Source organism: Pocillopora verrucosa, chromosome 9, assembly GCF_036669915.1.
Source record: "Pocillopora verrucosa isolate sample1 chromosome 9, ASM3666991v2, whole genome shotgun sequence".
Classification (NCBI taxonomy): Eukaryota; Metazoa; Cnidaria; class Anthozoa; order Scleractinia; family Pocilloporidae; genus Pocillopora; species Pocillopora verrucosa.
Window position 1 is genome coordinate 1,375,115 of NC_089320.1, and position 24,390 is coordinate 1,399,504.

Genomic DNA, 24,390 nt, shown 5'->3' on the forward strand with positions numbered 1-24,390 from the left:
GTCCATTCTATTTTAGTTAGCCATAATTAGCAGCTAATATAAGTCCCCAGTATCGCAGTCGATTTACTGATGTTTTCAGCCCGTGTTGCCGGTGTTTCCGCTTTCACTGGAGAATAAAGATGATGATAAATAAGGAATCATCATCAATAATGCATTAAAAAAGAGACGAACACGCACTTTCCAAAGATGTCATTTATGTAAGGGACTTGGCTCCGTAACCGAAATATAATACGGCCTCCTCAGCGAAATGGAAGCGGTTTTGAAATCCAAAAGTTCGTGTGATTAAGACGTCATAAACGAATCAATTGCGGTTATTGAGAATAAACAACTAAATTAACGTTTAATTTTCAGTGACCACAATCTGGCATGAAAGATTTATTGGACTGGGAATGTTAGATTGAGACCCAACAGTTTCCTGATTGAAACTTTCTGCAAGTTTTTTTGAGAGGAAAATTGAAATCAACTAAGTCGAGAGCTTAAATGATCTGGAAAATACAAAAAAATTTAAAAAAGGTAAAAGAGGTAAATTATAAGTAAAACGCGAGAACGGTATTCATAAGCTATACTGGTTTCGTGTCAAATACTGATATTTGGTTTAAAAGGGTCTTTTGTTGTGGAGGGTATTATAGGAGATTGCGCTTTGGAATAACTCCATTGTCTTGTAATTGCGATGGAGAGACAAGTGATTTTGATTTTACTCTTTGTTCTAACCTTCTCTTATTCTTTGTCTACGGGAGAACTTAAAGCAGGTAAGCCATTATCTATTGATATACACTCGATGCAGTTGCTCTAAAGGATGTACTAAAAGATTTAAAGAGAAAATACTGTAGAGATGGATCGTAGGGAAAGTTACTCAAGTGCAAGCCCTTTTAGCGAGAAGTGCCTTTAAGTCCTTTAAAGGGGCTCATGCACATTCATCAAAGCATCGGATTATAAATTTATCCTTAATTCCCTAGAATGCTACCGCTTTAGAAGAAAACTGTTGGAACTGTAATCTATTCATGCCATTTCTTTATCGTGATACAATGGCGTAGTAGGAGGCCCTATATTGTTAACTCCATATTTTAATAAATAGTTGAACTATCCATGATAAAAATGCTTTCTTTTTAATTAGATCTTGCTAAGGAAATTGAAGATTTACTAGGTAATTTTTCTTTTATTTCCAACGAGCATATATAGTAGTGGTTTGGTGACAGACTCACCCGTAAATCCAAAAAAGTAAATAAAAGATATTACCTGGGGAAGGTTTCTAGATAGGTTATTACTTAAACTGCTAAAAAATTGAGAGCAGATGTATTTTGCAATGATTAAATAGTCACTAACTGCTCATAGTCTGATATCTAATTATCTCGGTTATAATAGGTGATATCGACTCATGAACGTACAATTCTTTTTTTTCTAAAACGTTTTGGAACATATTTCTTTTGACTCTATACATTTCAGATAGCGTGCAAGATGAGAGCAACGCATTGAAAGGTATCACTGTTCTTTTAAGAGTACCTTTACGTGTGTTCAGAATGAAAGAATAAGGAATACATTTAAAATGAAAATTATTGCAAATTAACGAAAAGTAATCTATCCCTTCATAATTACGCGCGATCACATATATTTTCTGGAATCCTTTCTGCAAGATGAATACACCGATAGAGTTGTCGAAACGTAGGTAAAACGAGTATTCGAAACGAACCTTGTTAGTAGAATAAATAACGGTCAACCCTATCCAATTTTGCTCTTCAATAGATTTTCTGCCCTCGCTCCATTCATTTCACCCCCTTTTTTATTATCCCATTTCTTCTTTATGTTTTATAATCCCTTTAAAGCGTTGCTTTCAATTTTTTATTCATGTAGGATGCTACGACAAGTCGAAATATTGGTGCTTAAAATTTTCAAATTACTGCTCTCATATTTTTGTGTCAACCTCTTGTCCAAAAACCTGCGGCCGATGTTCAGGTATGCTTATATCTCCTTTAAACGAAAAATGCAGAATGAAACAGGTTTTAATAAGGGCAGAAAGTCTCCATCAGTTTTCTTATTGTTGAACGAAAAAGGAAAAAAAAAAAGGAAAAAGAAAAAAGCCCATAAGGATAAGTCCAATCATGTAGGAAAAGCATGACGAGACGATGTGCTTGGGTACACAGGGAATAAGAGAGAGATAGATTATTGGTTTTGGCTTCTTTGTAATTCCGCATCTCGCAGGATTATTACATGAAATCCCCATTACGTCTCGTTGGTCTTTCTTGTTCACTGAGACGTTGCTTATTTTTAAAGGATCAATCGGAAAAATTGTTTCAGTAGTATACATGTCGTTGGATCGCAATGCCTTCAGCTTTACACGTTTAAACTAAAGCAATCAACTGTGGATATTGAAAGCGATATTCTTTGTTTTACAGATGGAGGTACCTGGAGCTCATGGAGTCCTTATAGTCCATGCTCTAAATCATGCAATGGCGGTTATCAGTTCAGATCTAGGAATTGTAACAATGCCTCTTCAGTTCAGGGTAGAAGTACTTGTTCAGGACCTTCAATGGAAACGCAGATTTGCAACCAATTTGTACCGTGTTCAGGTATCCATGGAAAAAAGAAAAATAAAGCCACTAATAAAATGGATAACTTTGAAATCAATATTTATGATTGAATAACTTAAACAGAAACTAGGCAAAAGCGTTCCGAGGTATAATTACAGATCGAGATCGCTCGAGATATGCTTTTTTTAAATATTATTTTTTTTAACTTCAGCTCTGAATTCCTCATCTTAGAGGATTAATTTTCGATGAATGCATGGCCGTTAAGTCTGAGGAGACAAACATATCAGCGGTGGAAGTAGACGCCGTTTTAGCATACTTGCTTATACGTATCACCAAACCGTAACTCTTCATTCGGAAAATCGATTTCCTCTTTCCCCGCTATCTTTTGCTATATCCTTATAACTTTCCGACGAAATGTGTGAGGTCTGATGTCTTACGGCTGGGAGAATATGGGCAGAAACAGGCTAATCTATTACTTTTTAAGGCATTGCCTAATCAAAAGAAAACATATCCCAATAAGTAACAGTGTTAATCAAAGCCGAATTTTCCCCATGTTTGTTGCAGTTGGTGCCCCGTTAGCTGCAATGGAATCGGCAGAAGGCAGATGGGCAGCTTGGGGTCCATACACCACATGCAGCAAGTCCTGTGGAGGAGGCACGCAATCAAGAATACGCAAATGCGTCGACCCATCTCGTTCACATAGTTTAAAGACATGCAAAGGGGCATTTAGACAACGTCGCCAGTGCAACCTTAATCCCTGTTCAGGTAAAAAAAAAAAAAAAAAACCAAAAACAATACGGAAAAAAGTCAGCCACTATGCATCAACGCATCACGAACGATTTAAGACGTTTAATATCTCAGTGTATGTTTATTATTGAGTGGACAAAGAAATCGATAACAGGAAAAATCGTTTAGCTGATGTCCGTTTGGGTTGAATCATCATTTTCCCTACTATCAATGCCTTTCTAGTGCAAGATGCAGACGGATTATCCTTTCATTAACATTTGTTTATTTATGTGTGTTAATTTGTGTCAGTTGATGGTGGTTGGGCGTCATGGGGACCCTATGGACCATGCAGCAAAAGCTGTGGTGCAGGAGTGCAATATAAATATCGGAAATGCAAGAACCCAGCACCACAACATGGTGGAAAACGATGCGCAGGACATTATAAGATGTCTCGTCACTGCAACGCAGGAGTATGTGCAGGTGAATAACTGCTCCTGTAATTATTTATGTTTGTGGTCGGTTCTCTCTATTTAACAAATAGAGAAGCCTGGACTGTGCTCTGTTCTGTTATAAAGCACGCAGGAAGCGGCTAGAGCACGAGAGAAGTGTAGGAAGAAACACGAGACGTAGCCGAGTGTTTCTTCCCACTTCTTGAGTTTCTGTTTTGTTTTTTAACTCTGAACTTTATATACTATACGAGTGTTGGCTTTGTTTGATTTTCATCACCGTACGTAAGCTTGCAATCTAACTGAGCGTGAAAATCTTTAAAACTCGGAATGTCTATTTTGTTTTTCCTTTGAGGATTTTCGTATCTGCCCACGTTTTAATAACGTAAATAAAGGCGCCTGGTATGTTTACAAACCTTTCTTTGGTTCTTCTGTTACTACTTGCCGGCTCGCTTGTTCCGAAATTTCACTTTCAATTATCGGAAAAAAGCTGAAAAGAAGTCCCGGAAAAGGTCGAACATAGTAGAATTTGGCAGATGGCGTGACAACTTTAGCTCAGTTCTATGCTCTATACTCTCATAGAGCACGCTCTTTTAACCAATGACAGCGCGCGTTATATCCGAACTTTATTATAATGATAATTAGTGAGCAAGTAATTACCTTACCGTTTCATCGCACTCTTAATTCTGGTTTAATTTCATTATGAGAAGTGCGCACATGTTGGTGAGCAGAGAGAAAAAATGTTACCAGTTGGCCATGGTATTTCATCCCATTGGCAGAGTGGGGGGAATCTGTCAGACTTTTATCAAATACCCTCATTTTTGCGACTAGTTGATGCCATGTAGTTTTCCTGGGGAGAATGTAATCAGTGTGCGAAGAATCATGTAAGAAATAACCTAGAAAAAAACCCTAGCCCTTCGAATAGTTGTGTAGCTGCACTCGGTAGAGAGCATCGGTCCGCAAAATCCCGCTAAAAAAATCCCCAAAATCCTAAAGAATTTGGCTCGATATAGCTTCTAGGAGGATAAGATTGTTTTTATTTATCGAGGCTAGAGACAAGATGAATAAAAGCGTTCCTTAAATGGTTAACATTGCTTTTCTGTGACAAAAATGTAAGACCACGAATGATTAAAATTTTTTTTCTTTACACCAGTTGATGGTAACTGGTCTCCATGGAGTAGTTTTGGAATGTGCTCCAAGACTTGTGGAGGAGGCCTAAAACACAGGACCCGCCTTTGCAATAGCCCACCTCCTAGCAATGGAGGAAAAAGCTGTCAAGGGCCTTCGCGAGAAACGGTAGATTGCAACACACATCCATGCTCAGGTAAAGTGTGAACTCATCACTTACAAAAAAATACCTTTCCTTATAAATTCAGATACAATTTAGACTTCATCAATTTAAATTATGGTATAACCTTGGAATTGGAAGTATAAATCCGCATAAAATAGCGATCACGGTGATATATTTTATGAGAACATATAATTGCATGCAATGATGCTTTCATATTTAGTTGATGGTAATTGGTCTCCATGGAGTGTTTTCGGACGATGTTCAAAGACGTGTGGAGGAGGGCTGAAGTACAGAACCCGCAGCTGCGACAGTCCACCACCCAGCAATAGAGGAAAGAACTGTCCAGGACCATCTCGGGAGGCGATGGATTGCAACACACATGCCTGCCCTGGTAACTGCCGAGCGAACTGATTTTTATCATAAACATTTGAATGCATTTTTTTTAACTTGTCGTTACCTATGTGCTCGCTGTTGCGGTGGCCTTCTGTGGTATATTTGTCTAGCATACTGAAAGCAACAACAGTTACACCGTTTCCACCATGCTCTAATCTTTTCTTTTACTTGAATTTTCATATCTATATGGTTTTCTCTTTCTCCTTTTTCCTGTGCCAGTGGACGGTAAATGGTCTCACTGGAGTAGCTTTGGAGGTTGTACAGCAACTTGCGGAGGAGGTTTCAGGTACAGACGTCGGAAATGTGACCATCCTGCACCGGCTAATGGAGGCAAAAAGTGTCCAGGAGCATCTTTCCAATCAATTGGCTGCAATGTACAAGCTTGTCCAGGTTAATTTTTTAAAAGTTTTAGAATTAAAATTAAAAAAACAGGTAGTAGCATTATTGGTGATGATAATGATGATCATAAAGTTATTAACAGTGTTGATATTGATTACAGTAATAAAAAATTAGCAAAATTTTTTTTAACTTTCAAGACTTCACCAGTTACCATGAATCACCAGACATATTGAAGTTTGTACGGTTTGCTATAAACGTACAGCTTTGAACAGTGTATGAGACACTGTCCACACAAGGAAAAAGGAATGTATTTAAAAATTTATTGCAAAACTATTTGTTAAACAACGTTTTACCCACCTCGACATTGTTTCAGCAGAGAAAATCCTACAGACGTCTGTAATTATGGCCAGTTTCAGATCTTCATTCCTCTGATGATTTGACTCACTTTCGAACCGGTTGACAAGTATCAAGGAAGGGGGATCTTTAGCTAAGACTAAATATTGAACCTTGGAACCTTATTATGAAATAGTAACTGAATTTTTGAATGTAATTGATTATTTGTTTAAACAAATTCGAAGTAATCGATATAACAACACCTTATATAAAGAGTGGAATAGAGGAAAACACTTTGTCTTCTCGATGTTTATAGTTGACGGCCACTGGTCTCCGTGGAGCAGATACGGAAGGTGCAGCAAGTCATGTGGAGGAGGTTCTCAACACAGAACCCGGACGTGCAACGATCCGCCACCAGCAAACGGCGGAGCTCGCTGTAGAGGACCGAGCAAACAAACAAGAAGGTGTAATTCACATCCTTGCAAAGGTTAGTAGCAGCTGGAAAACGGAGCGACGAAGCACAAGCCTCGGAGGCAAAAAGAAAAGTCAAAAGGAGGAATCAATCAACGGGATATATGCCATGAAACCCCTAAAGCCCACTTTAAAAGCTTTCACGCTAGTTATTGGTTTTATTTTTACCACAATTTTCTCATTATTAATGCCTAGTCGTGTTCTTTACATCGAAGTAGCAATTGTTAGTGAGTAAGCTTGGAGAGCTGTAGACTTCAAACGGCAGAAACAGAGAATGTGCGTCAAAATCTATAGACGAAAAGTTGATTCCGTGAAAGCCGCCGTGACACACCGACTTTACTTATAGGTGCGTCATTTTCGTTCTATTAAAGCGAGTATCATTAACTTTTTCTTCGATCTACTTAGTTGATGGTCACTGGTCTCCTTGGGGTAGGTACAGTAAATGTAGCAGGTCATGTGGGGGAGGCTCTCAACACAGAACCCGGACGTGCAACAATCCGGCACCGGCAAACGGTGGAGCAGGCTGTGGAGGGCCGGGAAAACAAACAAGAAGGTGCAATTCGCGTCCTTGCAAAGGTAAGTAATATGGTGTAACGAGGCCTTGACGTGGGAACAAACACACACACACACAAAATAAACAAAATCAAAACGTAAAATTAGTGAACGGTGGTTCCATAATTGTTGTCCAATTGTGCTCCCTACATTGAGTAAGCGATTTCTAGTGAGTAAGTAGGAAGAGTTGTAGTTTTAAAACGGCGTAAATAGAGAATTCGCTTAAAATCATTCAGGAAAGGTATTTCCGTGACAATCGGACACCGTAACTCTAATTGTTTCATTTTTGTAGTATTAACGTGAGCATTATTTACTTGTCTTCAATCTGTTTAGTTGATGGCCACTGGTCCCCTTGGAGTAAATATGGTACATGCAGCAAGTCTTGTGGGGGAGGCTATCAATACAGAACTCGCAATTGCAACAATCCGCCTCCAGCAAACGGTGGAGCAGGATGTCGAGGACCGAGCCGAAGGTCACGACGCTGTAACTCACGTTCTTGTAAAGGTAAAGAAAACCTAAAAACCCGCCATGCATATCATATATGTGCCATAAAAACTATTATCAATAGACACCTATAAAATAAATGAATAAATGAAACAATGATGGCAGGGGAAATACTACGTTTAAAGCTAGTCTTAAAGCTTTCATCCAAAATTATTTACATCATCCATATCTCCTCTTTCACTTACTGGTAGGAAATAATTACTTACTCTTCATTGTATGATATGCTTCTGCTGCTGCATAATTTGGGACGACTTGTAGGTTTCCAACGGTAGTTTAGAGGAAGCTGCCCGAAGTAAGCCACTGATTTAATTTGGAAAATTGTTTGGTAGGAGTTTTTGTCCAGTTCTAGATAAGTAAATAAATTCCTCCAGTAAAATATTTCAAAATTTGTCAATTCTATCCTTAATTTGTGTAGTGGACGGTCATTGGTCTCCATGGAGTGGATACGGCAGATGTAGCAAGTCATGTGGAAGAGGATATCAATACAGAACTCGCAAGTGCAACAATCCGCCACCAGCAAACGGTGGTAAAAGGTGTAGAGGATCGAGCAGACGAAAAAGGAGCTGTAATTCACATCCTTGTAAAGGTGAGATTGGCTGATATGATGCGATATAAGAATGACGGCAAAAAGAATACGAAAGACGCAAAGTACGCCCATTTATTTTGTTTCTGATTATTTTCATTAACAGGCAGTGATAGAATGTCCGTTTCGTAACACTACTTAGTAAAGAATGCTAACCTATCTTAACATCGTACACAATGTCTCTTGTATTTAAAAGACTTAATTTTTCTTCCTGAAAGAAAGAAGTTTAAGTTTCAATTGAATGATTGTTTGTTTGTTTTTTTTTTTTATTATTCATGAGGCACAACCTCTTAGGCTCCACTGATCTCGCATGTAAAAAGCATATCTCGCATTCTTTTCATTCTATCTCCTGTATTTGCAGTTGAGGGCGGTTGGTCTAACTGGGGTCCATACAGCAAATGTAGTCGCACGTGTGGGTCGGGAGGCACGCAAACAAGATATCGCACGTGCTCCAGCCCGCATGCTTATTATGCATACGGTGGCTCTTCATGTCGAGGATACTCCAAACAAACTAGGAAATGTGGGGGTAACATTCCTTGCCGAAAAGGTGATACTAGTTTTGTCACTGCTCATTAATCGATGAATGATTCAAGGGAGAAGTAATTACCAATGGCTTAGAGAACGACCAAGAGTTTTCCCAAACGTTTTGGGGCCTTGCATGCTTATGTCTTTATTTTTTGTATCAAAAGGGAAGACGACTAAAAATTTTCCCTTACTACAAGGGACAGCTGTCTATGGAAGCTACCTGTAAAACATGTTTGAGAAAGATGTTTATAAGTCTGTCTTCTCGGCCTTTAAACTATCGTGTTCGCCTAAACATTTAACAGATAAATTGTTTAAGGATTTAGGTTATTGTAGTTTCTATAGTTGCTGGAGTTGCTCTGTTATTCTATTTCAAGCCGTATATGTAATTGTTTCTCACTTAAGTGATTCGTTTTTCTCACTGAACAGTTTGCAGAAATACACAAAGTCACGGCTATTGTAGATGGGTCGTGATGAGCTACAGATGTGGTCGGTACTACAAATATTGTAGAAAATCCTGTGGTTCATGTAAGTATTAACTTTATGAAAAGCATTATTACCAAAATCAATGTCTTTGAAATCGTTTTATATGGCAAACTCCTACGTCTCAGATGGTGATCGGTCATTTTTAATTTCTAAAACATTTTTGACATGAAATACCAAACATAACGTAAAAAAAAGCAATATGAAGGGTACAACATTATTATTCTCGTGGCCTTTTTAAAGGATAATTCGAGGATGTGGTCGATGAATAGTCATAAAAGAAAATCGTTCTCCTTTTTTTTTTGTCCTTTAGCTAAACTACACCATGGTATCATACACAAATTTTGCCTTCACAAAGAGATCTGCTCATAACTTTGCAGGGAACCAATCCATCTCCATTCATTCGATTCACATACATGTCTTTATAGCAGAAACTGCTTAATGTCTCGCAGGTCGCCACCATTAATGCAGAGAAAACAACTCTTTACTAGCGTGGTCTGTGTTTCAAGGTAATTATTTTATTCCGATTGATATATAGTTATTTAAAAAAAATTAAAAAATGATACAAGCAGGAAAGCTTGCATCTCCTGTTTGAAGAGAAGGATCCACTTTACTTTTTTTGAATGTATTGTTCAATTTCTGAAATTGATCAACATATTTCACTGATGTGTTAGCATCTGAGCACTGTGGCACCTAGTTTGATTTCTGACCCTTTCCAGGAAACTTACCTTAATTTTTTTTATTTACTTGCAGCAAGAAGTGCAAAGGAATTTATGAATGCTTCGCCGAGGGGCTAGAAGGAGGAAGCTTATGCCAATTTCTTGCTTATTTCATTATCATTGTCATAAAAGTTTGATTAAAAAGTGTGTACATATGTCATGTCTTTCCTTACTTTTTTTTTAATTTGTTCTCTTATAAATAGATGTTTCAAGCCCCTTTTGCACAGGGTGCATTTCTTCTTAGTTAATTATCTATGGGGTGACTAACCTCAGCGAAATAATCAATGAATTAGCTTAAAAAGAATTTATGGTCTATATTGATACGATTCGTCACAGCAACCCACCTGTGTAGAATCACTTCTCTCTCTTCTGATCATTCTAGAAAAGCAGAGACAACTCTCCCAAACAAGGAAGGCACACTTGTAACAATGTTGCAGATCTTTTATTATGAAAATTAACAGAAAAATAGAGACCTTCCTCGATTATTAATTTAACCTGGTGAAAAAATATAATTTGGAGTCCTTTTCAAGACGTCTTCTTTATTTCTGGTGCGCCTTTTTTGAAACTTTGATCGTCGAATCTCTCTTTCCTGAAAAGATAATCGAAACACAGAGTTCTGTTACTGTATTTGGAAAACGTATGTGCGATTTTATCTGTCGTCCGCGAATGATAAATAAAGACCAAAAATAGGCTATGGTAATGGCAGTATATTGATTTTGTTTCAAGCCAAGACAACAGCTACAAGGATCAAATGAGGAGAAGCAAAATAAATTTAAAAAAAAAAAACCAAGCAAACGAACAACAACAGGCAGAAAAAAAAACCAACTACACTAACGCATAAAAAGAAAACAAACCAAAGAATAGGAAATTGAATGTAGATAAATATCTTGGTTAAAAATCATTATATGTAATGAGGGATTGTTTACAAGCGCTGAATTTCCGACTGAGGCTGAAACGAAATTGAATGTAGTAATTTTTCACACGTTTCGAGCTCCAAAAAATCTTTTCTTCTTTCCAATGTATCGTATGCATTTAGTGTTATTTTCGCTGCTGTTTTAATGGTCAATTACTTGAATAACAGAAATATGATAGCCTGACCTCCACAAAATCTGTACATCCCCAGTGACTTAGAGAAAACTATATTACGACTCATGTCTTTTGATTAATATGTAGACCTCCAAGGCTAATTAAAGTTTTTCCCTCAGGCTCGGTGCAAGCCTCCAATTTTCTAAGCGCGATGGTCAATTTAAGCCTTCAAATTAATGAAACTGCATTCAGAAAGATGCAGTTATTTAAACCTTTATAATGAAGATTCTCACCGCAAAATTTGCAGGTTTTGGGACAAGATTCAATCATCATTTCTTGGAATCTAGGACTCTCACAGCTACCCAGTATGCTACGACCTATGCACCTGTAAGGGTTCATCTTGTCAACACAGTCCTCTGAAGAGAAACAGAAACATATTTGTTTAATGATAATGATGCTGATAATGACAACAATTATGAAGACATTGTTAATGATGATGATATTGATATTAATACAGTGACAATGAAAATGATCATGGTGACAGTAACGTTATTATAACGATAACAGAAGTAATATCAACGATGATCGTCACTCTTAAATAGAAAATTAAGGGATCTAAATGCAAGAAATGAGATGAATCCAACGTCGAGTACGTAAACTCGCCCCTTTTTTATTTTTTGTTTTGTTTTGTTCAGGAACATACCTTTTTCCTCATTTCTGTAGTCTAGCCAAGAAAAAAATGCGTGACACGCCACTATGAATAGACTCACTCACCATGGCATCTATACAACGTATTGATTTCTTCTCTGTCATAATAACTCAGGCCCAGTCGCTGACCAATTGAAGCCTCTCCATCTGCAGGTATAATGGTTGGGACATCCAAGTCCTTGGAGAACGCAAACCTACTGTAATGCATCACACTGTCGTAGTCATATGGTTTGCCAAAGCTAGATCCAAGATCTCGTGGGTATTTTTGGAAGTTTCGAGAATGCTCTGTAAATGGAATATAAAAGACACGCTTTGATATCCAACAATTTAAAACAAATTCTAAGCAGTTATTGAGTGTGCCACAGCCGGCACTTGACTTCAACTTCACAACGGACCAACCAGACTCAGAGTTGACATTGATTAGTATCTTCTCTCACAACATTTTAAATTTTGGTAGTCGATAATTTGATGCTTTGAATGAATTTAGAGCAAACTACAACAGCCTTCCAGTCCCTTAATGATGGTTGATATGACTCTTTATACATGTAACCCTCCCCGTTTCAAATATAAAATGCATCACCCATATCACTACCTTCCTCGATATTAGTCCAATCAATTTTGATGTACTTGTCCCTGTCAGGCCTAGTGTGCTCATGGAAGAAACCCAAAGCATGCATGATCTCGTGCACCACTGTTCCAATCCTCTCGCATCCATCACCGATAGAAATCGTTTGTTCGACGTCAGTGGGATCTCTGCCGACTCGGGAATAACATCTTACAAAGAGAGAAAAATATTACTCAAAAAAGAAAAAGGAATATTTCAATTATGTCCGTAATCTGTTACCATCAACAGCACGCTATGGTTGAATTAAAGCACGATATACTCGATTGTAAAACGTTGACAACTGGAAATGCCATGAACGATGAAACAAAAAGGCCTTCTAGGTATACATGCACATGATAACTTCAATTGTAAGTAGTGAATAAAGGAAGCTATCCAGTCACGTTTCCTGAAGGAAAAGATTGATGGTATCGAAGATCCGACAGAAGAGAAGAGAGAATATGAAGATGTACGCATACTGCCCAGGAGCTGTCATTACTCATCATATATTGTTCATGCTATTTTCAATTGACAGATGACTTACCCGTTTCCACTGAAGAATCTGACATAGCTTTTATGACGCGTGTTATTTTTTGGAATATGAACAAATTTTATGCATGTCCTTTCCTTTAGATGATGGATACCTCGCTTGATGATATCGATCTTGAGAGGCTCTGAGGCCGAGGAAAAAGTTGAACAATACATTAACTTTTTGTTAAAATCCTCTGTTTATTTATTTATTCAAGAATCTTTCTCCTGACTTGAACGACAATAACAACAAGCAAAAGCAGTAACATACATCGTCTTCATCAACAACAGCATTATGACCAACAACAAAAGCAACAACAACAAAAAAAACGGTAGTACGAACTGCAACAAAAAGTCTCTGAGCAGTTTAATGGTATGCGGCAATATCTGGTTTTAGATAATCTTGAAAATTGGATTATGATAAAACAACAACAGCAGCAGTAGCAGCTACAGGAACAACAATAACAACAACAAAGTAAGGGGAAATCTCAATGTTAGAAACCAGCTATGATCATTGGATCTCTATTAAAAAAAGAGAGAACATATTAACTAACCTAATTTTTCGTCAAACATGTAGTAGATCACCCCTTTTGGCCAGTATAATATAGGAGAGACCACAGCATCACGTGACATGATCTCTCCACCTGTCAGATATCTTTCGGTATCCTCATCGATGACGATATCGCCTTCAAACAGACCTAGAAATTTTGAAAACGTTGTATTTACTCCACATATTATTTTCTAAAGAATAGTCCTCCAAGCTATGCTTAATGTCTTTCAGATGATTTTGTAGTGTGTTTAGCTCAATCACATAATTAAGATTTAAAGATCCCCGTATGCAGTCGTGTAAAATATACGATAAAATCTTAGAATAGCTACTTTAACTTGCGACAGAAAGATTAAATGTGATCCCAAAATAAAAATGTTAATGTAATAAGCTGAATTACGCACGTATTTTGATTGGTTCTTTTTTATGAGCTATTGGAGGACTGACGCATAGATGACGTCACAATCAACATATTTTATTTGCTTCTTTATTATATGAAACAAAGAGATTCCATCCTTTGAGCTACCATTGGTTTGTTTAGTAACATCGCAAAAGACGTCAAATCTGGCGAGAACATCAGTGACACACTCGGCTGCGCCTCACTCGACACATTTTTGTTTCACCATATTTGTCATCCTCTTTGACCTATTACTGAAGAGATGTACGGTGGCATGGAATCTGTTTCTCAATTTTCTCTCAAAAGAAGGAGAGGGAAAAGAAAGAATTTCAACTCAGTCAAACTGTCATGTTGCTAAACTCGGCTAAAACGATATTCTAATCTCCACACATGTAATGATACAAAATTACGTTCAATGCGCGCGGTAAAGATGGCATGTCTAAAAAACAGAGGAACTTCAGCTGTTTTATCAATATCAATACAATGATTTCAGTTATCCGTTTGTCGGAAATAAGCAGGTTTAGAAAAACCAGGGCCCGTGAATTAGGGGGTTTATGACTTTCAAAATAAACGCCAGCCCCATCATCGGAAACCCAGCTATAGTCTACGTCCTTGTAGGTTTCGGGCTGGCATTTCCCATAAGAAATTGGAGCTTTCCTCGAATAGCTGTAAGCTATGGCGGCATTTCATTTTAACCAGTAACGATCACGCAAGATGATTATGTTTGCCCTTAGTTAACGTGAATATAAATTTTTTTCGCAAGCTATGCGTTTGTGAAATATGGTGCGGAATTTCTCTGGGTGGGTTACATTAGACAAAAACATCTTAACAATAGCTTGAATCTTCCAGCTACAGTGATATTACAATGTACATGAATTTACATACACACAGAAATATAATTGGATGCCCTGCGTCGTCAGCGGTTATTGATTGCTTAAAATCTATGAAGTTTTTTCCTTCTTCACTATTTCAATAATTTTATCGTTTTTACCACGCATACGAAAGAAAAATCATAAGTTTATTTTTCCCAGCTGAAGATGAAATAAGATTTTTTTCATATTTCTAACTGGAATGTGTGTGCTCTTGGATCTCTGCCTCTAAAACACTTAATCTAATTTGTACTAATTTAGATTATTTTTGCTATACTTTTCTAATGGACTTCAGTCCCCAATAACCCCATTTCAGACTTTTCACCTAGAATTTACAAAAAAATGGCTGAAACGAGGTTCAACCAATGCACAATGCACAGGGATAAAAAGGCCTCTAATTGGTGTTTTCCCTACACATCAAGGTAGGAAGTCAGGAAAAATTTGGAGCTTGGCGTTCATTTTCTTTGTCCTTCTTTTCCAGATTCGTGTATTTAAGTGCGGCCGCCACTTTTTTTTAGCACAAACCATTATCAGAGAGCCGTGTGATGCAGTTACACTCCAACTGCTCATTTTCCTTCACTGTATATACACACGATTCATTTTCCTCCTTTAGCTCTAATTTCTTCAAGAAGAACTTTTTTCCTTGATTAAGTGATCGAATACGGATGGTCCATTCAAAAGAAATTAATGAAGACAATTTAAAATGGCTGGGGAAGATCTACTCTTAACCAATATCACTCCGTCTCACCTGGATTCTCCTCTGCCCTCGGGATGCTAGCATCAATATCAACTGTGAACAAAGAACGGGCAATAAATGTTAATAAAGCGACTGTTAAACAGAAAAAAAGTCGGCATGGATCTTCGACTGTTAACTCGAATATTCTAACAAGAATTAAGCGTACAAGAGCGCTAGCTCCCAAAGGAAAATTATTTTAACAGTCAAATGTTACAGTTTCATAGATGGACTTTTATCGTGAAGTGGTCTGGTTACCTTTAGTCTTCTGAGTTTGAGCCTCTTAACAGCGACATAAATGACATTTAAAATATATTAAAGTTCACACGGCAACCAGGTGGACAATCAGACATAGTTTGAAGCTACACTGGTTTGCAGATTTAATGAATGTAACCGAAGAAGTTACAATTCATAGACCCAACGTTTCGACACTCCTGTCTAGTGTCTTCATCACCCCTGATGAAGGCACTAGACAGGAGTGTCGAAACGTTGGGTCTATGAATTGTAACTTCTTCGGTTACATTCATTAAATCTGCAAACCAGTGTAGCTTCAAACTATGTCATAAATGACATTTCCTATATATAGAATGAAAACTTCCCGAAAAGTCAATGTCGTAGAGACTCGGGTCGTTTTCGTGACTGAGAAGTGTCGAATAATACTTTTAGCAACAGTTGAAAAATGCGCAAAACCTGGTCTAAACTAAATATTGAGGAAAATGGCTCCGAAAGAGCTTTCTATGCATTAGCGTGATAGCTGGTGTTGCAAAACGATTGAAAGATAAAAATCTAAATATGAACAAAGTTAGATGATTATAGATTAAGATTGCAGAGGCTTCTTAAGTTTACAGTGTTTCACTGTTACCATACTTTATTCTCCAGCTGTAGTGTATATTGAAGGAGAGGGGACTCAGGTTGACATAAGAATATCGATGGATTAATCTCTGAGTCGAGTTGTAAAGGAATTCGTGTTGGCCTCAAAAGACAATTATTAGTTACAAGTGGATTCATCTCCCTCGAATTTTTTGGATGACTCGGAAATATCTGAAATGTAGGGAGTGCTTTGTGTTCAAAGAGCTACCATCTTTATCAGCGATGAAATCACCAATGACCTTTAGGAGCTGTAGCCTGTTAGTATGGGTTGTGGACGGTGTGCAGTTCGATCTCTGACTTCAACATATCGAATTTCTGCTTGGTGTAAGCTTTGGTGTCGAATGGCACTTTATTAATAATATTCAGAGACAAAAGCCCTTAATTAAACACACGTTCACAGCCCTCCTCATCACGTCACCCCTCAGAATTGACATTTTCTTCGTGCAATCGTTATGTTATGAAACAATTTTTACGAAGTCAAAACAGCGTTAGGATTGGTGTTATATACATAGCTATAGTGACATTTAAACGCTAACTATAAATATTTTTCTTTATAAAATAATTCAAATAGTACTCGCGCTCTGTTTGGCCATAAAACCATTTTACATGCGCGTATGTAAACACGGTTTTCATACTGAATCTTCTCGCGGAGTTCTCCCAGCTATTTATTTAGCAGTAACTCGGTTTCTTTAAGTTTGTTTTGAGTACAGTAATAGAAGAAGAAGATTTTCCTAATTTTTCTTTGGAGTTTAATTTTCCCAGTATTCAAGAAACGGCCGAAAAGCCAAATGAACAACAAAAACAAGCACGTCGCTTTCCTTCGTTGCAAGAAGAGGCTCTTTCATTAGTTATTTTATAAAAGAAATGTAAAATGGTTTCTGTGTTTACATAGCTTGATGTAAACACTTGAGAGGTTGGGAAAACACTCGATAAGCTGGAAGCCACTCTGCTTCGCGTCGTGGTTTCCTACGGTTATCTCGTGTTCTCCCAACCTCCCGCGTGTTTACATCAGGCTATGAAAACACGGACACCATTTGACATTTAAACGCTAACTATAAATATTTTTCTTTATAAAATAATTCAAATAGTAAACGCGCTCTGTTTGGCCATAAAACCATTTTACATGCGCGTATGTAAACACGGTTTTCATACTGAATCTTCTCGCGGAGTTCTCCCAGCTATTTATTTAGCAGTAACTCGGTTTCTTTAAGTTTGTTTTGAGTACAGTAATGGAAGAAGAAGATTTTCCTAATTTTTCTTTGGAGTTTAATTTTCCCAGTATTCAAGAAACGGCCGAAAAGCCAAATGAACAACAACAACAAGCACGTCGCTTTCCTTCGTTGCAAGAAGAGGCTCTTCCATTAGTTATTTTATAAAAGAAATGTAAAATGGTTTCCGTGTTTACATAGCTTCATGTAAACACTTGGGAAGTTGGGAAAACACTCGATAAGCTGGAAGCCACTCTGCTTCGCGTCGTGGTTTCCTACGGTTATCTCGTGTTCTCCCAACCTCCCGCGTGTTTAAATCAGGAAACCATTTTATATTTCTTCAGTATGTCACAAAAGAAATATATTTTCAATTTGAGCTGAATTATCCTTTTTAAGGTTTATGCTGGGATCAATTTGAATATATAAAATTTCCTTTGACGCCAAAAGCTGGGAAGAGATATGAATCGTGCTTACAACCGGAAATTTTTACACAGCTGACGCTAGTGTTATTAAACAATAGCCGATCTACGTCATTTGTTTTCAAATTTCCGAATTTCAAATACCAAGAGGGAAAATCAATTATTTAATCATCGATAAAACGATACCATCGTGAGACCAATTAATGTAGAGAAAATGATAATAATTGTTGAGAAGATACTGGCAATGAAAATAAAAACGAGAATGAAGGTTTTTTGCACGGGAAAGGGTTGGTAATAGCGAGTACATTATGGCGTTGGTAAGTAATTAAAATCATGTTAAACTGGGTTCCTTCGCAATATTGCTTCTTTACTTTGGTCAAAAGATAAGGCATAATTATTTGAAAATTACTGATCGAAGCCTTCCTACCCCGACAGTGTATCTTGATTTGTTTTTATTAGAAATCAAAACATTCATATTTACGTCGAGAGATCTAAGAATTGTTAAGAAATCGCTGTCTGATCGAATATTCTACAAAAGCTAATAAGTATATGTAGAATAATTTTTACATTCGAACCAAAAATGAAAGAATAAGTGCCGCAGAACTTTCAAAACTGCTTTACTTACCGTAATCTTGTACTAAGTAATCTCCATAATCCGTTACTCTGCGCGATTCACAGCGAACAAAAGACAGACAGAGCAGAAGAACAAGAAAGTTCTTCCTCATCCTAACAATCGAACGTGAAGCGACTTTTGGAAGCAAATATCGCTTTTGCATATTGCTTTGACAACTAATATATATTGTGGGCCCTGCATTCGATTGATTTCAAGGGCTGGGTGGCTCTTTTGAATCAGCTGGGTAATTATAACATCAAAAATAACATGACCCTCCAAATGAACACGTAGCCAAAGCATTGCTGTATTTTTTTCTTTTAATAACATTTAAGTCGAGACTCACAAACAATGAAATGCTATTGGTTCTTTCGTCATTTTTGCAGCTAAGTTGAAAATCAATTTTTTTCGGCATTAAAGCCTTGTAAAAGAACGATGTTCTGTGGCATTTTGTATTGTAAGGCAGTATTTCGGTTTAAATTCCTCCAAATCTTTTAAGCCGTGCCTTTTTATTTCTCATCCTGAAATATGCTGGTGAACAGCTCAAGTTATTTCAAGGACTTTTTACGTCATAAGTAGTCATAAAGTTCCACAATGCTCATGAGATCAAAAATAACGAAAGCTTCATTTTAGGCGTTAACTTATTTATAATCAAATCTGTGTGAAGATCCTTGTGGAACCACAGTTTCTCACGACATACGTAGAGCTCCATATCTCATCACTCAGTCATAGCAACAGAATTTTATGACGATCGAAAACTTTCCGCCGAAAGCAACCAATCCTGAAGTGGTTATACTGTCACAATAAATTCCGGTTGATGATTTATGGTGGCCAGTCGATGGAACACAGTGGTATCAACATTTGCTAACCAGGCAGAGTTTAATGAAGTAAAGTATAACAGTTTGAATACGCCCAAAAGGTTGAAAACCTTCACTGTTGAGAGAGGGAATGGGACTGCTTCTCATCTGCTCAACAATACTGATCCAATGTGATAGGAATATCAGAGGCTCAGCATGTCGCAAAAGTTCTTGTGTATCGGCGCCTCGCATTTTTTGTTAGTTTACCTTGACGACCTTGACGTCTTCTATTAGACATTCGCATAGACAAACACCCATATGGAGTGTGAGTGTTTTTAATGTAATTTTTTTTCGGTTACAGAACAGAAGATGTTTTTTTCTTCTCCAAGCTAATGAACTCTCACAAAGGCTTGCGCGAAAATTTAGCGATTTCTGTTCCTCCCCTCCTTTTCTACACTTCCGTGACTTGAGTATGAAGCCATTTTCTCGCTTATCTGTTGTTGTCCACGCGATCCTTCAATTGAGAAATTTGCGTTTTTGCCAGTTTTAAGCTCACTTGTAGGCCATATTGGCCTGGCAACATGGGATCAAAAAAAAAAAATGGAACACAGAACTATCTTTATCGGTACAGTGTTTATAATTCGAGCTTTTATGGATCTACTCCGCACAAATATATGCAGCTTGCTAACCTGTAAAAGCCATTTACTCAATATTGTATTTTATATATTTGAAATTATACCTTTGTCGAAAATTTGGTCGGTTTTTAAGTCAATAGTCGGAATTTGTTTGCAAGAGTACAATGCTCATGATTGAAACCAAAAAGTTTGCATGTGTCGTTATGAAAATTGGTCCCCCATTTATTAGTGGTCGAGAAACTAAGTCTCGTGTGATTTAAATACTAAAAAAATTTCATTTTTATGATCTGGTAATGGTAAGGGCACGATGATAAAGGCATGAAGTGTGCATAATACAAAACACATAAACGAAAGAGGAGCTGGAGGGAGGAAGTGGTTTGAATTTGCTACGCGTCTCAGGTCTGAACACAAATAGGACAAACTCGAGGTAATGTCTCGTCTTAACCTGATCGCTGAAGGCTTGGTAACTTTCCAACAAAACTCACGACTCTTGCGCAAATAACCGTCTATTGCTATGAAATTCACCAGACAGTATTGTGATTAATGCTCATTCAAGTCGCTCATTCAATTCCATATGGCCCAGTCTTCCTTTAGTTTGACCCTTCAGTACTACATGCTTTTCTTCATTGACTTAGCAGCTCAGTAAAAAATTAACAATGTACCAAATATGGGATACATAAACTTTTTTTATTTGGAAGCAAATAAGTTTATTTTGGATTATTTTTACACGATATATTTGCCTTGGAATCTGTTGTGTATTAGGGTTCGTTATATACTACTTTATAATAAAGTTCGGATATAACGCGCGCTGTCATTGGTTGAAAGAGCGTGCTCTATGAGAGTATAGAGCATAGAGCTGAGCTAAAGCTGTCACGCCATCTGCCAAATTGTACTATGTTCGACCTTTACCGGGACTTCTTTTCAGCTTTTTTCCGATAATTGAAAGTGAAATTTCGAAACAAGCGAGCCGGCAAATAGCAACAGAAGAACCAAACAAAGGTTTGTCAACTTACCAGGCGCCGTTATTTACGTTATTGAAACGTGAGCAGATACGAAAATCCTCAAAGGAAAAACAAAATAGACATTCCGAGTATTAAGATTTTCACGCTCAGTTAGATTGCAAGCTTACGTACGGAAATAAAAATCAAACACAGCTAACACTCGTTTAGTATATAAAGTTCAGTGTTCAAATACAAAACTGAACAAAACAGAAATGATGAAAAATATAACCGAACTGGCATAACTGCTAAAATTCATTCTAATCATGACGGTGTCTGCGCGAATATGATCATGCTGAAGTCTATCGCCGCTCGCTTATCATGGCGATCTCCGGTCATCACAGTCAAGCAAGCCTCAGAAACTACATCGGCCGCCCTTCAAGTAAAAAAATAAGAGCTTGCTCTGATATCCTTTCCGATGCGTTGAATGGAAAGTCACATCAGTCACTGCAGCCGAGTTTTGCCGTGCTGTCATCCCGAGCGATCTTCATGTTCCGGTGAATTCGGCTGTCGTTCATTCAAAATACACTCGCCTTGAACAGTTTGTTTTCTACCTTATCATGTGAAAAAACTCGCGTGTTTTTATGAGCCATAATTCGGCTGAAGTTCACTGAACATTTCACTTCAAGATTCTGTATTAGAGACTTAAAAACTTCAGGCAAAAGTGTTAAATTCGACCTGCCGAACTATTTTAGTTTGAAAACTATCGCAGAATGTGAACTTTGATGGTTTGACACTTTTGACAGCTTTAGTCTTGTACAGCCAATCAGATTATTTGAACCATTCTAACAGGGATTCTGATTGGCTTATTGAAGCGTGCTTTATGAGAGTATAGAGCATGCTGAAGACACTGTTGTTCGCTTTGGGAATAAAATTTGTTTTGAAAATTGAAAGTAATGCTCGGGGAATTTAATGGTTTCTTTACTATAAAACAAATAGAGAAGCCTTGACTGTGTTCTGTTCTGTTATAAAGCACGCAGGAAGCGGCTAGAGCACTCAAGAAGTGGGGAGAAACACTCGACTACGTCTCGTGTTTCTCCCTACACTTCTCTCGTGCTCTAGCCCCTTCCTGCGTGCTTTATAACAGAACAGAGCACAGTCAAGGCTTCTCTATTTGTTAAATAGAATAAAGCGTGCATAGACCAAGTGCTCTACGCAACTGCCTTATTAGAATGCCCTGAAGTAAATTACGCACAATGACATATGAGCATAATCACGTGACTGCGGTCAAATGTGTGCTAACCAATAGAATAAAGATTATATAATAGCAAAGGTACTTATCCAAATAGGAACAAACACTACATTCCACCACACTTATTTCAAAGGCTTGGCAATCAGTTACTCTAATCATTACGTATTAAATCCTAAATGCTTTGGTGCTCTACGCTGTCGAATTGGATAGCGTGTTTGAGGTTGAGGTTGGGCTGTCGCGGCTGCGTGCGTACCTTCATCGTTGTCATTTTCGCTACTTTTGGTTTCATTTGGTTTTAGCGTGGCTTTTTCCGCGGTTTCTGCTTGCGGAGGCGTTACCGGTTGGATGTCAGTGGTATCGTTTGAATGTGTTGCACTAATTTCTGGTTTACTATCTTTGTTACTTAAATGCTTTTGGTCCATTTGGTCAACATGACGCTTCCATAGTTGTTCTCCGAATAAAACTTTGTAAGAGACGGGACCGATCTGCTCCGTAACGATGCCATCAAGCCGCTTAGGCTCACCACGGAAATTTTGCACCAGAACTTCTCCACCAAGGGTAAATTCTCTTCCTTTACTAGTCTTATCTATCTGGCTTTCTGATCCGTCTGCCGGTCAAATACTTTCCGACCGAGGCCAGGACGCATTAAACCTAACCTCGTTCTTAATCGACGATTTAGGAACAACTCGGTTGGTGTTTGGCCTGTAGTACTATTTGGTGTCGTTCGGTATCTGATAGGAAATCGGGCTGAATTTTGCATAATCGAATCGCTCTCCTCAAACGTGACGTCGCGCAAGTGACTTCGTACGGACAATACCTGGGTGTCCAGTGTGTAATTCATATAGCACACGCTCGCGAAGCTGACTGGGAATTATTACTCACAATAAACAGCCATCTTTGACTGTAATTTCGTGACGCTAGCAAAATACAGTGTGATTTCCGGTGTAGTTTGCTTATCTGGCCAACCTGTCATCACGTATTATAGTACTCTTGAAAAAACCGGATCAGTTCGTGTCGCTTTGCGAATTTGACCGACATTCATTGGTAAAGACTCGATTTGCAATAAGTTGATGAGTCTGACCTCATCGACTTCTTCGTTCGCTTTGTCGCTGTGTATCGGCAAGCGGGATAAACCATCGGCGTTCGCGTGTTTTGTTGTCGAACGGTACTCAATAGGGACCTTACGATCCGACAACGGCGACGGCGACGGCAACGTGAGAAGTCTGGGTCGAGCGGGGCCACGTCGTGTTGGCGTTCCCGCCAAAATTGAGATTACGAATTTTACGAGCGAGAACGTTGACGACGGTCATTGATGTTTATCGTGTTTAAGTCAACGAAAGTTTTTTAGAAAGCCATGCCAAAGTTCCGTGACACTATTCTCCTGGCTCATGCTTCCCGCTTGATTAACGCTGAAGTGAGTTCCTTGTAAAATAAGGTTAATCTACGATTATAAATGAAAATTAGCTCAATGAAAGTATTTATACACTTTGCATCGGTCGAATCTAGTACCGCTGCCGACAAAATCTCTCTACTATTTCCTAGTAAACCCAAAAGAAAATTAAGCTTAATTGTTCTCTTTTTTTGATCGAGAAAAAAGTTGGAAAGTAAGTGATAAGAAAGCCCAGTGATAGCGAGTGAAGTACAATCACAAACAAATACAAAGCAACATAAGTTAAATCTCTCTCCATTCAGTTTGTGGTCGTATACAAAAGACTCCACGCCCTGTTCGTTTCGGATATTTCAAACAAACTAGTATTCTTTAAATTTAGCCGCAAAGTCTCGTTTTTACTTTGATTCATTTGCCATAGTTGGGTTTTAATTTCCACGTTTTCGCACAACGTCAAACAAGGCTTCTAGACGTCCGCGCGTGAAGGGACACCGCCGTCTCAGAAATCTACTCATGCGCAGTACGTAACCGGAAGTAAAATAGTCCCACGTCGCCGTCGCCGTTGTCGGATCGTAAGGTCCCTATTATCATACTCGTACGCGGCGAGCAGTAATGCCCATCTTTGTAAGCGTGCGACTGCCAGAGTTGGAATACCGCTCTTCGGTCCTGCAATGTGGTTAACGGTTTGTGGTCTGTAACTAAAAGAAATTTTCTTCCGTACAAGTATTGGTGAAATTTCTTCAATCCGAAAATAATGCGGAGTGCTTCCTTTTCGATCTGCGCGTAATTACGCTCGCTTTTGGATAACGTACGCGAAGCATAGACGATCGGTCGCTCTTCTCCGGACGGTAATATGTGCGAGATTACTGCGCCGATGCCATACTGTGAGGCGTCTGTGTCGAGTTTTAACGCTAATTTCTCGTTATAATGTGTTAAAACGGGCGCGCTGGACAATTTGTCTTTGTGTTGATTGAACGA

At 38.2% G+C, this 24,390-nt stretch overlaps 2 protein-coding genes across 2 annotated transcripts; one reads left to right on the forward strand and one right to left on the reverse strand.

The window, feature by feature from the left end:
• The first annotated feature begins 664 nt into the window (after positions 1-664).
• On the forward strand, positions 665-10,040 carry LOC131780533 (coadhesin). Its single transcript, XM_066172675.1, has 17 exons — positions 665-749; positions 1,444-1,476; positions 1,849-1,950; positions 2,391-2,564; positions 3,090-3,290; positions 3,561-3,731; positions 4,851-5,021; positions 5,209-5,379; positions 5,601-5,771; positions 6,370-6,540; positions 6,930-7,100; positions 7,410-7,580; positions 7,996-8,166; positions 8,525-8,710; positions 9,115-9,213; positions 9,621-9,677; positions 9,922-10,040. The coding sequence occupies exons 1-16, from the start codon at positions 671-673 to the stop codon at positions 9,632-9,634; spliced, it is 2,256 nt and encodes a 751-aa protein (XP_066028772.1). The 5' UTR covers positions 665-670; the 3' UTR covers positions 9,635-9,677; positions 9,922-10,040.
• A 142-nt stretch (positions 10,041-10,182) lies between these two features.
• Positions 10,183-18,573, reverse strand: LOC131780534 (astacin-like metalloprotease toxin 1). The gene is made up of 8 exons (XM_059097132.2): positions 18,419-18,573; positions 15,312-15,353; positions 13,305-13,448; positions 12,767-12,896; positions 12,214-12,395; positions 11,688-11,906; positions 11,207-11,329; positions 10,183-10,476 (listed from the first exon to the last, which is right to left on the reverse strand). Exons 1-8 carry the CDS (start codon positions 18,567-18,569, stop codon positions 10,427-10,429), a joined length of 1,041 nt encoding a protein of 346 aa, XP_058953115.2. The 5' UTR covers positions 18,570-18,573; the 3' UTR covers positions 10,183-10,426.
• Between the last annotated feature and the right edge of the window lie 5,817 nt (positions 18,574-24,390).

Bases quoted from the DNA above. Each gene is read 5' to 3' on its own strand.
- LOC131780534 (XM_059097132.2), bottom strand. From the start codon at position 18,569: ATGCAAAAGCGATATTTGCTTCCAAAAGTCGCTTCACGTTCGATTGTT. The intron at 12,396-12,766 runs GTAAGTCATCTG...TCTCTTTGTAAG, and splicing joins AGATTCTTCAGTGGAAACGG to ATGTTATTCCCGAGTCGGCA. The intron at 11,330-11,687 runs GTGAGTGAGTCT...GTTTCTCTTCAG, and splicing joins TACGTTGTATAGATGCCATG to AGGACTGTGTTGACAAGATG.
- LOC131780533 (XM_066172675.1), top strand. From the start codon at position 671: ATGGAGAGACAAGTGATTTTGATTTTACTCTTTGTTCTAACCTTCTCT. The intron at 3,291-3,560 runs GTAAAAAAAAAA...AATTTGTGTCAG, and splicing joins CAACCTTAATCCCTGTTCAG to TTGATGGTGGTTGGGCGTCA. The intron at 7,581-7,995 runs GTAAAGAAAACC...TAATTTGTGTAG, and splicing joins TAACTCACGTTCTTGTAAAG to TGGACGGTCATTGGTCTCCA.